The sequence below is a fragment of the Nerophis ophidion genome, linkage group LG11 (assembly GCF_033978795.1).
Source record: "Nerophis ophidion isolate RoL-2023_Sa linkage group LG11, RoL_Noph_v1.0, whole genome shotgun sequence".
NCBI lineage: Eukaryota > Metazoa > Chordata > Actinopteri > Syngnathiformes > Syngnathidae > Nerophis > Nerophis ophidion.
Genome location: NC_084621.1, coordinates 20,501,867 through 20,520,803, shown reverse-complemented (window position 1 = coordinate 20,520,803; position 18,937 = coordinate 20,501,867). Strand labels below are relative to the sequence as shown.

The 18,937-nt window shown below is 40.7% G+C and overlaps 1 protein-coding gene across 7 annotated transcripts in view; it reads left to right on the top strand.

Annotated features, from left to right (window-relative positions):
* The first annotated feature begins 2,743 nt into the window (after window positions 1-2,743).
* epn1a (epsin 1a) overlaps window positions 2,744-18,937 on the top strand; it is a 40,669-nt gene continuing 24,475 nt past the window's right edge. For 6 of the 7 annotated variants that reach the window (XM_061915331.1, XM_061915328.1, XM_061915329.1 and 3 more), the window contains exons 1-4: window positions 2,905-3,141; window positions 15,375-15,507; window positions 15,614-15,715; window positions 15,873-16,031. In XM_061915331.1, coding sequence (XP_061771315.1) covers window positions 15,647-15,715; window positions 15,873-16,031 — 228 coding nt within the window. In that variant the 5' untranslated portion in view covers window positions 2,905-3,141; window positions 15,375-15,507; window positions 15,614-15,646. The other variant, XM_061915326.1, reaches the window with a different exon arrangement.

Sequence of the window (18,937 nt, the reverse complement as noted above, 5' to 3'; positions counted from 1 at the left end):
ATAATATTGTAACTTCCGGACAATTAGCCGCTACTTTTTTTCCGACGCTTTGCACCCTGCAGCTTATAAAACGGTCCGGCTAATTTATAGAGTTATCTTCGCTGACGACTGTATCACAAAAAACAAATAAATACATAAAATAAAAATTCATGAGTGGTGGCCCGTTTGTCGGTTTTCTTTACACTCTTGAGCGGGAAAACAAAGGTTTAAGGTGGGGGGACGGGAAGATGAGGGCGGATGGTCTCCTTCCTCGTCTGCTGCTCCCAGTCTGTGGAACGCTCTCCCTGACCACCTGAGGGTACCACAGACTGTGAATGCTTTTAAAAAAGGCTTATAAACCTTTCTTTTTAGATATAGGCATACTAGCTTTAGCTATTAGGCTGTATAGTTTTTATTTTTTTTTATTTTTATTATTATTCTTTTTAATACACTGTAGCCCTTTGACTTCCAAAGACATGCACCTGGGGATAGGTTGATTGGCAACACTAAATCGGCCCTAGTGTGTGAATGTGATTGTGAATATTGTCTGTCTATCTGTGTTGGCCCTGCCATAAGTTGGCGACTTGTCCAGGGTGTACCCTGCCTTTCGCCCGATTGTAGCTGAGATAGGCGCCAGCGCCCCCCGCGACCCCGAAAGGGAATAAGCGGTAGAAAATGGATGGATGGATGGATGGATGTTGCCCTTTGAGGTTGTTTGCTCAATGTAAAGTGCTTTTTACAAATACAATATATTATTAATATTATTATTATTGAGTCTCAGTTTGAAAAAATAATCAGTTGTATCATTTTTCTTTTTGATAAAAATCGAAAACGGGTCGCAGAGACTCGAACACCACACACACACACACACACACACACACACACACACACACACACACACACACACACACACACACACACACACACACACACACACAAACAAACAATACATCAAATAAAAATTCATGAGTGGTGGCCGGTTTGTCGGGTTTTTTTAACACTCTTTTTCAGTTTTGACCCAAGTCGTGTGTGTGACTTTGATGTTGGTGCCACAAGCGGAAAAACAAAGGTTCTGGTGGGGGGGGGGGACTGGGTGGAGGGCGGATAGTCTCCTTCCTCATCCACCGCTTCCAGTCTATGGAATGCTCTCCCTGACCACCTGAGGGCACCACAGACTGTGAATGCTTTTAAAAAAAGGCTTAAAAAAAACATCTTTTTAAAAAGCATATAGATATATGCATGCTAGTTCTAGCTATTAGGCTGTTCTAGTTTTTATTTTTATTATCTTTTTATTATTTTTCTTTTTTAATAAGCTGTAGCTCTTGGAGGTTGTTTGCTCAATGTAAAGTGGGGGTAGATGGTGGATAGTTTCCTTCCCTGCCCGCCGCTCCCAGTCTATAGGTTGCTCTCCCTGACCACCTGAGGGCATCACAGACTGTAAATGCTTTTAAAAAAGGCTTTAAAAAACCTTCTTTTTAAAAAAGCCTTTTTTTCTCTTGGATAAATGATGAATTAAATAAATGGGTTGTACTTGTATAGCGCTTTTCTACCTTCAATGTACTCAAAGCGCTTTGACACTACTTCCACATTTACCCATTCACACACACATTCACTCACTGATGGAGGGAGCTGCCATGCAAGGTGCTAACCAGCACCCATCAGGAGAAAGGGTGAAGTGTCTTGCTCAGGATACAACAGACGTGACGAGGTTGGTACTAGGTGGGGATTGAACCAGGGACCCTCAGGTTGCGCACGGCCACTCTCTCACTGCGCCACGCCGTCCCTAATATATGCATACTAGTTCTAGCTATTGGGCTGTTCTATTTTTTTTTTTTATTATCTTTTTACACACACACACACACGCACGCACGCACGCACACACACACACACACACACACAAATTCATGAGTGGTGGCCCGTTTGTTTTTGTTTTTTTTCACACTCAATGTGGGTTCTTCCGAGGATGTCGTAGTCGTAGTGGTTTGTGCAGTCCTTTGAAACATTTTTGATTTAGAGCTATATAAATAAACATTGATTGATTGATTTTCAGTTTTGACCCAAGTCAAAAGTTGGCGTTGGCGCCACGAGCGGGAATACAAAGGTGGCGGTGGGGATTTGGAGTGGGGTATGAGATGGTGGATAGTCTCCTTCCTTGTCCGCAGGTTGCTCTCCCTGACCACATGAGGGCATCACAGACTGTATATGCTTTTTAAAAAAGGCTTAAGAACCCTTCTTTTTAAAAAAGCCTTTTTTTCTCTTAGGGTATATGCATACTAGTTCTAGCTATTAGGCTGTTCTAGTTTTTGTTTTTATTTATTTTTATTTATTTTTATTTTCTTTTTACACTCACACATAAACAAACACAAACAAATAAATACATATAACAAAAATTAATGAGTGGTGGCCCGTTTGTCGGTTTTCCTCGTCTACTGCTCCCAGTCTTTGGAAAGCTCTCCCTGACCACCTGAGGGCACCACAGACTGTGGATGCTTTTTTTAAAGGGCTTAAAAAGCCTTCTTTTTAAAAAAAAGCCTTCTTTTTTTTTTATATATATGCATACTAGTTTTTATTTGTATTATCTTTTTCACGCATACACACACACACACACACACACACACACGCATACACACACACACACACACACACACACACACACGCATACACACACACACACACACACACACACACACACACACACACACACACACACACACACACACACAAAATGAATGAGTGGTGGCCCGTTTGTTGGTTTTCTTTACACTCTTTTTGAGTTTTGACCCTTGTCGTGTGCGTGGACGTTGGAGTTGGCGCCACGGGCGGGAAAACAAAGGTTCCGGGGGCTGGGGTCTCCTTCCTCGTCGAGAGCGGAAGCGGAAACTCGGCCATCTCCTCCTCCTCCATCCAGGCTGCACCAGGGTCAGTCCTCTCTCACTGTTGGATCTCTCTCTCTCTCTCTCTCTCTCTCTCTCGTCCACGCACGTCCACTCCGCGTGTCCCGTGGTCACGTGGCATTTAAAAAAAACAAAGTAAAAAAAAAAAAGAGGCGAATATGTGCTGCTTTTGGAGCTGGCGTCGCCTTGCAGTCGCCAACTGGCGCCAGCTTAGCTAAGTGCTAGCGAGCTAATCTCTCCAAGTGCTACCTTTTCGCCGCTCACGCTGGTAGGTGACTTACTAAACACTATTTTTATATTTTAATTGTGCTTTAATAATGCTGCTTGAAGGGCAACCTACTTTTCCCGGGCCTTGTTTGGACTTTGACAAAGTCCAAACATTGCTAGCCTAACTGGGCTTAGCATGGGGGCTAACAGCTAGCGCCCCACTGACAGGAGCTTCATTTATGTGACTAATAACGCTTTTTAGTCCGTTTTAAATACTTCCACTTAAGCAATTATTGAGTAAAATGGTGGTATTTCGTCAGGGTTTTAGTGCCAAGTTGGTAGGTGTGTCAAGGCAGGCTGCACTTGCCACTTTCTTTTACTAACCCCGTTTCCATATGAGTTGGGAAATTGTGTTAGATGTAAATATTAACGGAATACAATGAATTGCAATTAATTTTCAACCCACATTCAATTGAATGCACTACAAAGACAAGATATATCATGTCCAAACTCATAAACTTAATTAGTTTTTTGCAAATAATAATTAACTTAGAATTTCATGGCTAAAACAAGTGCCAAAGTAATTAGGAAAGGGCATGTTCAACATTGTGTTACATCACCTTTTCTTTTAACAACACTCAAACGTTTGGGAACTGAGGAAACTAATTGTTGAAGCTTTGAAAGTGGAATTCACTCCCAATTTTGTTTTATGTAGAGCAGGGGTCGGCAACCTTTCCCACTCAAAGAGCCATTTTGACCCGTTTCACAAAATAAAGAAGACAATGGGAGCCACAAAACTCTTTTGAAATTTAAAATTAAATAACACAGCATAAAGAGTTGTTGTTTTTTTTGCTTTGTGCTTTGTGTATGTATACCAGGGGTCTTAGACACACGACCCGCAAATTTGATGTTAGTACGGCCCGCGACTTTTTATATGAATGCCGCTTGACAGCATTACGCTTGTCATCACGAATTTTCGAAGCAACTATTCTCGCGATAATCTGCTGATGGGCAACCAGATAACAAAAACAAGAGCGGGATATGAAGCCAATGTCTTTGACACCTTCTACAACATGTTTAAATGCCTTGCCAGCCCAGTAACATGATATGTGTGGCTTCTACAGATACACATACTAGACTGCAAGGCATATTTGGTCAACAGCCATACAGGTTACGCTGAAGGTTTTGATATAAACAACTTTAACACTCTTATTAATATGCGCCACACTGTGAACCCACACCAAACAAGAATAACAAACACATTTCGGGAGAACATCCTCACAGTAACACAACATAAACAGAAAAGAACAAATACCCACAATTCCATGTAGCCCTGACTATTGTAGTGGCGTTCTGTACAAATTTAGTGTTGTTTTGATATGTCATCTTAGTGACATCATGCACAAATATTGCACTCAAAGCTTGTTTTAAAATGTCTGACAATCTTGCACTTTCTGTTTTGGAAATGATATGAATGTTTGTGCCACTGCTTAATAACTGTTTAATAAATACACTTTTGATAAATTGACTTAATTGTGAATTAGGGCTGGGCGAGATATCGATATACGCGATATATCGCGGGTTTGTCTCTGTGCGATACAGAAAATGACTTTATCGTGATATTCGAGTATACGTTCTCACGCAGTTGCCTTTAGCTGCGGGCATTACACTACAGGCTCTTCTTCACTCTTTCTTGTCTCTCATTCTCACGGAGACGTAAAACAAGCGCACCTTTTTACATACGTCACATACGTATAACGCCCTCCGGAGCAGAGAGGTAGCAGCATGGGTAACGTTAGCTGTGATGCTAGCGGAGCCGTGCGAGTGGTAATACGAGCGAAAGAAGGTGCCAATCTGGTAACAAATGAAGGAAGAATTAGTTCCCAAGAAAAACAGCAGCGGTGGTTCGGCTTCAAGTGGGAATATGTTGAATAGACAACTTTAATTTGTCAAGTGTGGGGCACCTAAAGTAGCATTACTGCTAATATGTAGCATCATTTGAAAATTCACCTACTAATAACTGTTTAATAAATACAGTTTTGGTCAATTGACTTAGTTGCCACACTGTGAACCCACACCAAACAAGAATAACAAACACATTTCGGGAGATCATCCTCATAGTAACACAACATAAACAGAACAGAACAAATACCCACAATTCCATGCAGCCCTGACTCTTCCTGGCTATATTATACCCACCCCGCACCCCCCCTGTGCGTCAGTTGAGAGTGGGCGGGGTTGGGGGCCGGGGGTGTATAATATAGCCAGGAAGAGTCAGGGTTGCATGGGATTGTGGGTATTTGTTCTGTTTGTTCGCATTAATGTTAAGAAGTTTTTTATTTATTATTGGTTAGCTTCAGAAAAACAATGTTATTAAAAATAATAAGAGACTTATTATAATCCAAAAATGTTGGCCTTACTTAAAAATGCACGCATTTAGTTGTATTCAGTGTTAAAAAATATTATATGGCTCTCACGGAAATACATTTTAAGATATTTGGCTTTCATGGCTCTCTCAGCCAACAAGGTAACCGACGCCAGTTTTACGGTGTTGATGTGGAAATAGTTGCTTCGGCATTTTGTGTGTGTAGCACCGAACGGAGATGTTGACATGCAGAGTAGTCACTCTTCATTCCCTCGCTGGTGACTTTTCAAATGATGCTACAAATTAGCAGTGCTGCTACTTTTTGTAGCAACGCTTCTGCCACATAAATGTTCAACATCTTCCCGCTTGAAGCCAAACCACTGCCAGCCGTGCTGTTTTTCTTGGGAATTAATTATTTCTCGTATTACCACCCGCAACACTCCGCTAGCATCAACACTCCGCGGGAGCGTGTGACGTTACTCACGTGACAGTATGTGATGTGTGTAAGAAGGTGCGCTTGTTTTAAGTCTCTGAGAAGGCGAGACAAGAAAGAGGAAGAAAGGCATGCAGTTTGATTGCTGCAGCCAAAAGCAACTGCATGAGAACGTATACTCGAATATCACGATATAGTCATTTTCTATATCGCATACAGAGACAAATCCGCGATATATCGAGTGAATCGATATATCGCCCAGCCCTAGGTGTGACTATCCTTTAATAGCAATCACAATATCACTTATTGTCCTTTTTGAAGTGAATTATATTTATATAGTTTGATTTTATTTCGAACATGCAAGCATACAACATGATAACATCACAATTTCCAGTTTCTCCTTTAAAACATGTTCGAAAAGGAGTAGGAAGAAGCAGAGCTTATTTAGTCCTGCCCCTTTTATCTTACATAACAGTTGCTAAAACCTTTGCTCACTTCCTGTTCTCAATATACTCCATAAGTAATCACAATAGAAATGAATAATAATTGGTGACATAAGTTATATTTCACTGCGATGAGGTGGCGACTTGTCCAGGGTGTACGCCGCCTTCCGCCCGATTGTAGCTGAGATAGGCGCCAGCGCCCCCCGCGACCCTGAAAGGGAATAAGCGGTAGAAAATGGATGGATGGATGGAAGTTATATTTCATGCGATGAGATAAGTAAGATTATTTTGAGAATGAAAGAATGGATGGACGAATACATTCAGAATGTTCATCATGGTTCTTCAATGTCAATCAATCAATGTTTATTTATATAGTCCTAAATCACAAGTGTCTCAAAGGGCTGCACAAGCCACAACGACATCCGCGGTACAGAGCCCACACATGGGCAAGGAAAAACTCACCCCAGTGGGACGTCAATGTGAATGAGTATGAGAAACCTTTGAGAGGACCGCATATGTGGGCAGCCCCCCGCCAGGGGAGACCGGAAGCAATGGACGTAGAGTGGGTCTAACATGATATTGGGAAAGTCCAGTCCATAGTGGATCTAACTTAATCGTGAGAGTCCAGTCCATAGTGGATCTAACATAATCGTGAGAGTCCAGTCCATAGTGGATCCAACATAATAGTGAGAGTCCAGTCCATAGTGGATCTAACATGATAGTGTGAGATCCCAGTCCATAGTGGATCTAACATACTACTGTGAGAGTCCAGTCCATAGTGGATCTAGCATTATAGTGTGAGAGTCCAGTCCATAGTGGATCTAGCATTATAGTGTGAGAGTCTAGACCAGTGGTTCTTAACCTGAGTTCGGTCGAACCCTAGGGGTTCGGTGAGTCGGCCTCAGGGGTTCGGCATAGTCTCCGCCACGGAGATAAGGACACATCCGACTTATCAAGTAAATAAAAACTTCTCCCTATCAGCGTATTAAGGATACCCCCAAACAATATTCCAACTAATTTTCCATCTGATTTGCAGGTTTTGTGATTGATTGATTCAAACTTTTACTAGCAGATTTCAAAGGGAGAGAATACATTATATGAAACAGTACAGTTTACACAGTACATATTCCGTACAATTGACCACTAAATGGTAACACCCGAATAAGTTTTTCAACTTGTTTAAGTCGGGGTCCACATTAATCAATTCATGGTAATGTGTGTAAGATGTGTAATTTGTTGTGAGTTCATGCACTGTGTTGGTTTTGTTCTTTGAAAAAGGTGATGTTTATGCACGGTTCATTTTGTGCACCAGTAAAAAAACAGATATCATTTTCTTGAATTTGAAAAAAAAAACATTTTATTTTTCGCTAAAGAAGGGTTTGGGGAATGCGCATATGAAACTGGTGGGGTTCGGTACCTCCAACAAGGTCAAGAACCACTCACTGGTCTAGTCCTTAGTGGAGCTAACTCAATAGTGTGTGAGTCCAGTCCATAGTGGAGCTAACATAATAGTGTGGGAGCCCAGTCCATAGTGGATCTAACATAATAGTGTGGGAGCCCAGTTCATAGTGGATCTAACATAATAGTGAGAGTCCAGTCCATAGTGGATCTAACATAATAGTGAGAGTTCAGTCCACTATTATGGACTGAACATAATAGTGAGAGTTCAGTCCATAGTGGGACCAGCAGGAGACCATCCCGAGCGGAGACAAGTCAGCAGCACAGAGACGTCCCCAACCGATGCACAGGCGAGCGGTCCACCCCGGGTCCCGACTCTGGACAGCCAGCACTTCATCCATGGCCACCAGACCTGTGTTCCCACTAGGGAGAGGGGGGCAGAGGAGAAAATAAAATAGATGGCAGATCAACTGGTCTAAAAAGGTTTATTTAAAGGCGAGAGTATACAAATGAGTTTTAAGATGGGACTTAAATGCTTCTACTGAGGTAGCATCTCTAACTGGGCATTCCATGGTACTGGAACCCGCATAGAAAACGCTATATAACCCGCAGACTTTTTTGGGGCTTTGGGAATCACTTATAAGCCGGAGTTCTCTGAACGCATGTTTCTTGCCGGGACATATGGTACAATACAATCGGCAAGGTAGGCTGGAGCTAGACCGTAAAGTATTTTATACGTAAGTAGTAAAACCTTAAAGTCACATCTTAAGTGCACAGGACGCCAGTATAGGTGTGTATATATAGGTACATATGTATATGAATATACCTACTCAGTGGCCTAATGGTTAGTGTCCGCCCTGAGATCGGTAGGTTGTGAGTTCAAACCCCGGCCGAGTCATACCAAAGACTATACAAAAATGGGACCCATTGCCTCCCTGCTTGGCACTCAGCATCAAGGGTTGAATTTCCATAAATGATTCCCGGGCACGGCACCGCTGGTGCCCACTGCTCCCCTCACTTCCCAGGGGGTGATCAAGGGGATGGGTCAAATGCAGAGCACAAATTTCACCACACCTAGTGTGTGTGTGACAATCATTGGTACTTTAACTTAAAGGTACATACAGTATAGGCGTAACATGATCAAACTTTCTTGTTCTTGGCAAAAGTCTAGCAGCCGCATTTTGTACCAACTGTAATCTTTTAATGCTAGACATAGGGAGACCCAAAATTATACGTTACAGCAATCGAGACGTTATGAACGCATGAATAATGATCACAGTGTTGTTAGTGGACAAAATGGAACGCATTTTAGCGATATTACGGAGATGAAAGAAGGCCATTTTAGTAACACTATTCATGTGTGACTCAAAGGAGAGAGTTGGGTGGAAGATAATACCCAGGTTCTTTACCGAATCGCCTTGTGTAATTGTTTGGTTGTCAAATGTTAAGGTGATATTATTAAATAGATGTTGGTGTCTAGTAGGACCGGGTTCTTTTTCTTTGTACTTTGTAAACACTGTAAGTTTGAAGAGTTTCTTGAAGTGGATAATATTAGTTCTTTGTTTGATTGCTTTGCTTAATCCATTCCATCATTTAATTCCACATACAGATATACTGAAGGTCTTAAGTGTTGTACGTGCGTACAAATGTTTTGAATTACATTTTTCTCTAAGATTATATTTCTCCTTTTTAATTTGAGAAGAATTGTTGTATAGTCTTGGGTAGCAGGTTATAGTTTGCTTTGTGTATAATTTTAGCTGTTTGAAAATTCACTATGTGGTGGAATTTCAGTAAATTTCATTCAATAAATGAAGGATTGATATGTTCTCTATATCCAACATTACGTATTATTCTAACTGATCTTTTTTGTAACACAGTTAGTGAATAAAGTGTACTTTTGTAATTATTTTCCCCATATTTCTACACATTAACTCAGATATGTAACACTAGTGAGCAGTTGAGAATATGAAGTGATTTTTGGTCTAGAACATGTTTTGCTTTATTCATTATTGACGTGTTTCTTGCTACTTCATGTTGTTTATTTTTTTACGTGAGATTTCCACTTCAATTTAACATCAATCATTATTCCTAGAAATGTGGTTTCATTTACTCTTTCCATTTCTGTTCAGTCTATTTGTATTTGTCTTCTACTGTTACCAAATAGCATTATTTTAGTTTTACTGAGATTCAACCATAGTCTGTTTTTGTCAAACCATCTTTTTAATTTGTTCATTTCTTAAGTACTTTTCTCTAGTGACTCAAAGCGCTTTTACATAGTGAAACACAATATTTAAGTTACCTTTAAACCAGTGTGGCTGGGCACTTGGAAGCAAGGTGGATAAAGTGTCTTGCCCAAAGACACAACAGCAGTAACAAGGATGGCGGAAGCGGGGATTGAACCTGGGACCCTCAAGTTCCTGGTACCGCCTTTTTTTGCTGCTACTTTGCGGCAAAAGTGTAGGCTCTTATCAATGTTGACTTGTCTGAACTTTGGTACACACACCCATGTAATGGCCCGCGGTTGTGCAAATAGTTTGAAGTAGGGCTGAACGGTATGGCCTTGTTTTAATATCTTAATATTCTTAGGCCATGTCACGATACATATTCGGATTTTTTAAGGAACACTTGATGCATATAATTACAGCAGTGTGATGATTCTATGTGTCTACGTTAAAACATTCTTGTTCATACTGCATTACGATATGCTCATTTTAAACTTTCATGCAGAGAGTCAATTTACCCAAAAGTGTATTTATTAAACAGTTATTAAGCAGTGGCACAAACATTCATGTCATTTCCAAAACAGAAAGTGCAAGATTGTCAAAGACATTTGAAAACAAGCTATTAGTGCACTTTTTGTGCATGATGTCACTAAGATGATATATCAAAACAACACTAAAGTGCACTTTTTGTACAGAACGCCACTACAATATTTTAAAACAAGCTATTATTGCACCTTTGTGCATGATGTCACTAAGGTGACATATCAAAACAACACTATATTAAAGGCCTACTGAAATTATATTTTCTTATTTAAACGGGGATAGCAGGTCCATTCTATGTGTCATACTTGATCATTTCGCGATATTTCCATATTTTTGCTTAAAGGATTTAGTAGAGAACATCGACGATTGGGGGGGGGGGGCAATGACCAAGAAGAACGCGGAGTTGGAATATAAATACAACACTTTATGTACATATTTGTATAATATTTACATATTAATATAATATGTAACTACAAGTTCCATTCACAGACATAGTCCCATTGCTTTTATGAGCGGGCAAGCAAGGCAAAAGCCGGGGAAAAAAATAAAAATATTTTAATTTTTTTTAATTTGTGGCGGCCGTAATTTTTTCGTGGCGGGCCGCCACAAATAAATGAATGTGTGGGAAACCCTTTGTTGCAATGTTAATATTTCATCATTGATATATAAACTATCAGACTGCGTGGTCGGTAGTAGTGGGTTTCAGTAGGCCTTTAAAGTCCAGTTTTTGTACAGAACGCCACTACAATAGTTTAAAACAAATAAAGTGCACTTTGTGCATTATGTCACTAAGATGACATATCAAACCAACACTAAATTAAAGTGCACTTTTTGTACAGAACGCCACTACAATAGTTTAAAACAAATAAAGTGCACTTTTGTGCAAGATGTCACACAAGATATTTCAATAAGTGTCAAATAAAAATGAGCTGCATAATAGGAAATCAAATAGTGTATGTACTTCTATGTGTTTTTAACTTTTTAACTGCTTTTTAAGTAACAAATTGTTCTTAGGTTAATTTGTATTTACTTTTTCAATGTGTATTTTACTACTGTTGTAAATGTTATTTTTTAGTCTGTCCTTTGCCTCTATTTCTTTATGGTGTTGGCCCTGCGATGAGGTGGCAACTTGTCCAGGGTGTACTCCACCTTCCGCCCGATTGTAGCTGAAATAGGCTCCAGTGCCCCCCACAGCCCCGAAGGGAATAAGCGGTAGAATACGGACAGATGGATGTACAGGCCTTTGTTCTTTAACTGTGGTTGCTTTTTAAAGGGCTTTATAAATAAATATGATATGGTATGTGGTAGGTTCCTGTGGACGTTATCTCCTGTTGTTGACTATTTTTTTCATTTGGTGTTGATGTGGAAATGGTTGCTTGGGCATTTTGTTGGTGTGGCGCCAGCCGGAGATGTTGACATGCAGAGTTTCAAGCACTCCTCATTCTCTAGCGGTTGACTTTTCAAAAAATGCTACAAATTAGCAGTGGCGCTACTTTTTGTAGCAACTCTTTTTCCGCATACTTGTAAAACATCTTCCCGCTTGAAGCCAAACCACCGCCAGACAATGGACCCTGTGCTGTTTTTCTTATGAATTAATTCTTCTTTCATTTGTTACCAGATTCGCACCTTCTCTCTCTCTTTCTTATATCCATATCCTTTCTTATGAAGAGAAATTACCTCCTCTCTTGACTTCTTTAACCACTCCCTGGACTTCACCATGTTGCAACTACACCTTTGACCATCTACAAGAAGCTGAGCGTCAGTCTTTTTCAATCAGTTTAATTGTTGCTCGTTGTGGTTCTAATCGCATCTACAGGTGTTTTCAACACCTGCTTGAAAAGACCCTATTCAAATTCTGTTCTTAAGAGTTATGATTTTCAAGGGGTTGAATAATTTTCTCAATGAGATATTAAGAGAAATGACAGTTTGGTATGTAAAAAATATAATGTTGTAATTCAAGTTGCATTTGTCTATTTAATGCATATTTTTTTATATGACTATAAACAACATACGGAATAAATGTCCAACTTGCTAAAACACGAAAATTGTGTGGGGGTTGAATAATGTTGATCACAACTGTAGTGCAATGCCCGCAGCTAAAAGCAAATGCGTGAAAATGTATACTTAAATATCACAATATAGTCATTTTCTATATCGCACAGAGACAAACCCGCAATATATCGAGGGTATTCGATATAGCTCACAGCCCTAGCTGCACAATAGGAACTCAAATTGCTTATGTCCTTCGCTATGTGGTAGGTTACTGCGGACTTTATCTCCTTCTGTTTTTGACTATTTTTTGTTGATGTGGAAATGGAAGACGCCAGGCTCAATTGGGTCAGTGCTGGTTGCTTCGGCGTTTTGTCGGGCGTGGCACCGGCCGGGGATGTTGACATGCAGAGTTTCAAGCACTCCTTATTCTCTAGCGGGTGACTTTTCAGTTGATGCTACAAATCAGCGGTGCTGCTACTTTTTGTAGCAACGCTTTTGCCGCATACTTGACATATTACTGCTGTCTGTTCAACATCTTTCCGCTTGAAGCCAAACCACCGCCGCCAGCCGTGCTGTTTTTCTTGAGAATGAATTCTTCTTCCTCCATTTGTTACCAGATTGGGACCTTCTCTTTCTCGTTTTACCATTCCCAGGGCTCCGCTTGCACCACCAGCCACTGCTAACTTTACCCAATGCCGTTACCTCTGCTCGGCGAGGCCAAATGGCGTTGCCCGCACCACAGTATGTGACATATGTAACAAGGAGCACTTGTTTTATGTCTCTGTGAGAGGGAGAGACAAGAAAGAGTGAGAAAAGCCTGTAGTGTAATGCCCGAGGCTAAAAGCAAGTGCGTGAGAAGGTATACTCGAATACTCACGAAATAGTCATTTTCTATATTGCACAGACAGACCCATGGTATATCGGGTATATTTGATATATAGGCCCAGCCCTACTTTGAAGTACCTTTAAAGTCAACAGCCTGCTTGCAATCTAGTAGAAAGTATGTTTTGGAGGTCGTCTGACAATGTTAGGTCCTGATATCATATCTAGGAAGCACTGATGAGCTATGATGTTCGCTTGGATGACTTGTTTGGTATTACGGGGTGTGGTTAAGTACTTTTAGCTGCTAGAAAAAAATTGAACTGCTATAAAACAGCATTTTAGTTGGTGGAATAAGAGTTTTGTAGGCAAACAAGGACACGTAGTTTGGTTTGCCTGCTTTAGTGCGCATACGGGTAGCAGGAGAAACCACACCTAAACAGAAAGAGATAAGAGTTTGGTGTGTCCTAGGGTTGTACAGTATACTGATAGATACCAATGAATCATTATCAGTCCTATACCGCCTCTAAAAAGTACCGGTCCGCCGTCGTCACATCATGTCATTGCTGGTTTACAAGCAGAAGAGCATGTTTGGCAGCGCACGGGGTACTTACAAACAGACACAGTGTGTAGACAGAAAAGGGAGAACGGACGCATTTTGGTTTAAAAAGTAAAGATAAAGGTGAAGTGAGAACACTGAAACACCCGCAGGAGGAGGCGCAACTCAGTATTCTTCTTCCTCCAAACACGACGAGTTGAGTTTGTACCAAAAAGTTCTATTTTGGTTTCATCTGACCACATGACATTCTCCCATGTGCTCTCTGGCAAACTTCAGACGGGCCTGGACATGCACTGGCTTAAGCAGTCTGGCACTGCAGGATTTGATTGCCTGTCGGCGTAGTGTGTTACTGATGGTAACTTTTGGTACTTTGGTCCCAGCTCTCTGCAGGTCATTCACCAGGTCCTCCCGTGTGGTTCTGGGATTTTTGCTCACCGTTCTCATGATCATTTTGACCCCACAGGATGAGATCTTGCGTGGAGCCCCAGATCGAGGGTGATTATCAGTGATCTTGTATGTCTTCCATTTTCTGATAATTGCTCCCACAGTTTATTTTTTCACACCAAGCTGCTTGCCTATTGTAGAGTCACTCTTCCCAGTCTGGTGCAGGTCTACAATTCTTTTCCTGGTGTCTTTCGACAGCTCTTTGGTCTTGGCCATAGTGGAGTTTGGAGTCTGACTGTTTGAGGCTGTGGACAGGTTATACAGATAATGACTTCAAACAAGTGCTATTAATACAGGTAACGAGTGGAGGACAGAAGAGCTTCTTAAAGAAGAAGTTAGAGGTCTGTGAGAGCCAGAGATCTTCCTTGTTTGAATTGACCAAATACTTATTTTCCACTATAATTTACAAATAAATTGTTTAAAATTCCTACAATGTGAATTCCAGGATTTTTTTTCACATTCTGTCTCTCACAGTTGAAGTGTACCTCTGATGACAATTACAAACGTCTGTCATCATTTTAAGGAGGAGAACTTGCACAATCGGTGGCTGACTAAATCCTTTTTTGCCCCACTGTATATATTATGTTGGTGTTTACTTGAGTCTTATTGCCATCATAGTACGGTCGACACTTATCTCTTATGTTTGCCTGCCATCTACTGGTCACACTTATCATTACACCATGTACCAAATAAAATTGCTTCGAGGTTGGTAAGCAAAACCAGCATCATTCCGTGCATTAGGTGCACCGGGGAAAATATTTTTTTCCAAGTGCGCCTTATAGTCCGGAAAATACGGTACTTGAATAAATACATTTTACATTTTTACTATAGTATTTTTCTGGTATCGACTGTATTCTGTGGAATAGAACTTGACTGGATTGTTTATTGTAAAGTTCAGCAGTATGACCAACATAGAACAACTTTGTTTACTATTTGTAGATTTCCAATCATGTGAGGATTTTTTTTTTCTTTGACTGAATGTGTGCTTTGTCCTCATTTTAAGTATCTGGAATCTGCTGCACAGACAAGTGACTTGTGGCACAGAAATGTTCGTTATTTGTGACGTTTGTCCACAGTTTTTATCTCCTGGCGTCTGTGGCTTTTGGACCCGATGTTGCCGCGGGAAGAAGAAAAGGGTTGCAGCTCCCTGTGAATGAGTGGTGTGCGGGAGGAGAGACCCCGACTTTGACACTGTTCCCGTGTTAACAGGTGGGGTTCTGATTGGCCCAAAATGTCTTACATTTTCTGTTCCCTTCCTGGTGCTTCCAGTAGATCCACTTGTTGTTTCATGCGTCTTTTTACAACTGCTCTTTAGACTGCAACGGAGCTTCACGGCCCGACGGTTGCCATGTCGACCTCATCGCTACGGCGACAAGTGAAGAACATCGTCCACAACTATTCAGAGGCTGAGATCAAGGTTGTTTCTCTTTCCTTCCATGGCAACTATTTGCATATTCCTCCTCTTTCACTTTGAATGTCGTCTTGTATCCATTGTTATTCTCTGCACAACCTCGCATGATCAAGTTAAAACCTTCATTTGCCTCGCCGCCGTAAAGTCTCTCTCCCTTGTTTAGGTCAGGGAAGCGACGTCCAATGACCCGTGGGGCCCCAGCAGCTCGCTCATGTCAGAGATAGCGGACCTAACCTACAATGTCGTGGCCTTCTCGGAAATCATGAGCATGGTGTGGAAACGCCTCAATGACCACGGCAAGAACTGGAGGCACGTGTACAAGGTACATCAAGCACATATTGGATACCAGCTAGGGCCGGGCCATACGGCTAAAAACTGTTTCACAATATGATTATTGATATCATTTATGACCTATGGAAAATTAGAAGCACATTAAAAGTAAAAAAAAAAAGGCTTAAATCCAATAATTTGAATTTAAGGCCCTAAAAAGTCTCCTCATAAAAGGTTTTAGATATGATTTTGAAAGGTTTTAGAACTCTATTGACGTTACTTTTATTTAAAACACGCATAAACTTCAGTCTCGCTTTGAAATCAGTGTTTCCCCCAGAAAATGTGTTAGTTAAGGTGGTGACTCTACAGGGTGGGTGGGTGTTAGGATCGGTGTAACTATGCCTATCGCCATCACGTCTCCACCTCATCGCTGCCACTTGAGCCTGGGGAACAATAGACTACAGGCACCGGTGAAGTAGGCCGGCTTCGTTGCGTGAAGAAGCCTCCAACTTTTGGTTGTGTTTTCCGCTCCATTTGAATGGTGATATACGATATATATCTCGATATTTTGTTGTCCGTAAAGTAAAAACAAAACAGTACTAGTTACCTGAGATACTAAGTACATCATTATTATGAGTTAGTAATTTACTAAGTCAAAAGAATAACAAAATAATGACTTAAAGGGATACATTATCACAATTTCAAAAGGGTTAAAAACAATAAAAATCAGTTCCCAGTGGCTTGTTGTATTTTTTGAATTTTTTTTCAAAATTTTACCGGTCCCGGAATATCCCTAAATAAAGCTTTAAAGTGCCTTATTTTCGCTATCTTCGAAACCACTATCCGTTTCCCTGTGACGTCATACAGGGCTGCCAATACAAACAATATGGCGGTTACCACAGCAAGATATAGCGACATTAGCTCGGATTCAGACTCGGATTTCAGCGGTTTAAGCGATTCAACAGATTACGCATGTATTGAAACAGATGGTCGGAGTATGGAGGCAGATAGCGAAAAAGAAATTGAAGCTATTGAGCGAATAGCTATTGACGCTATTCGGCCATAGCGTGGGTGTACCTAATGAAGTGGCCCATAGCATGGCTGCCTTATTAGCATCGCCGGTAAAATGTGCGGACCAAACGATCAGGACTTTCGCATCTTGTGACACTGGAGCAACTTATATCCGTCGATTGGTAAGTGTTTGTTTCGCATTAAATGAGGGTATCTAGTTTCAAATGTACATACAGCTTGCGTAAATAGCATGTTAGCATCGATTAGCGTAGCATGTTAGCATCGATTAGCTTGCAGTCATGCCATGACCAAATATGTCTGATTAGCACATAAGTCAACAACATCAACAAAACTCACCTTTGTGATTTCGTTGACTTAATCGTTGCAAATGCATCTGCAGGTTATCCATACATCTCTGTGCCATGTCTGTCTTAGCATCGCCGGTAAAATGTGAAGACACTTTGGTACATTCTGGCGGCAGATTTCTTGCCAGTGGTGCCACTTGAATCCCTCCCTGTTAGTGTTGTTACACCCTCCGACAACACACCGACGAAGCATGATGTCTCCATGGTTCCAAAAAATAGTCGAAAAAACGGAAAATAACAGAGCTTTGACCCGGTGTTTGTAATGTGAAAATTAATATGGCGGGTGTGTTACCTCGGTGACGTCACGTTCTGACGTCATCGCTAAAAGACCAATAAACAGAAAGGCGTTTAATTTTCCAAAATTCACCAATTTAGAGTTCGGAAATCGGTTAAAAAAATATATTGTCTTTTTTCTGCAACATCAAGGTATATATTGACGCTTGCATAGGTTTGGTGATAATGTTCCCCTTTAAGTCAAAATAATGACTAAATAAAGACTCAAGTCAAAATAATGACAAAATAATGACTGAAGTCAAAATAATGACAAAATGATTACTTAAGTCAAAATAATGACATACAAGGTCAAATTAATGACTTACTATAAGTAAGAATTCTCAATAAGCGTTTGAAAAAAAGAGTTAAAAGTAGTGCCACATGCTGACATGCTCAACTCATGCTTAATTTATTACAGCATTTGGGAAGCCTGTAGTTGATTTTTATTATGTACATGTTGTATCAACATGTGATAGCAGGGACCCTGCCATTCAAAACTACGCTGCTACATTACTAATGATTAATGTAACTATGACTGAAAAAAAGAGTACGATAGCAATAGGAGAGACTATTCATTCCTGAACACCATGGAGTTCATTTTTGCACTTACATTATTGCATCAACTATCAGAGACAGAAACTCTTAATTTTACATAATGTCCTTTTTTGCTGCTTCAACACAGCTCAATCAACACAGAGAAAAAAGGTAAAGGGAAATAACTTAATTTTTAACTGTAAGTCAATAATGCGTGTCTTTCTCTCAGACAGACAGGGCTTTGCTGTCTGTAACACACACACACACACGGCACTGTGAGCTAACGTTACGCTAATAGCTAATTAGCCTTCACATCAAGGACTGCGAGCTAGCTGAGCTGCCGCTTGTTTCTAGAACGTTAACGGGCTCATATTGATGTTACTACTAGTTGACTAGGAGGTGTTTATTATCATTTGGGGAGAGTCAGCTGCCTTACCTGCTAAAAACACCTTTCTGCTCGCTCCACGTTACATGCCCTCTGAATACGCACTGCTGATTGGCTGTTACTGCTCTGCCTGTAACCAATCAGATGGTTTTGTGGGTGGAGCAATGCTGGGTGTTGCATAGACATACTGACAGAGGCAGACGCAAAGCAGCTTGTTAAGACTTAATTTTTTTTTTTTTGTTAAGACTTTAGTTTAGGCGGTGGCTCTTTCTTGTTATGGCGGCCGCCTTTAAAAACAAAGCACTGCGGTAAACCCTGGAAATGTTTCGATTTTGGAGGACGCAATAACGTAACTTTTCATTGCTAAACTGCTTCATCCCAAGTGCAGGA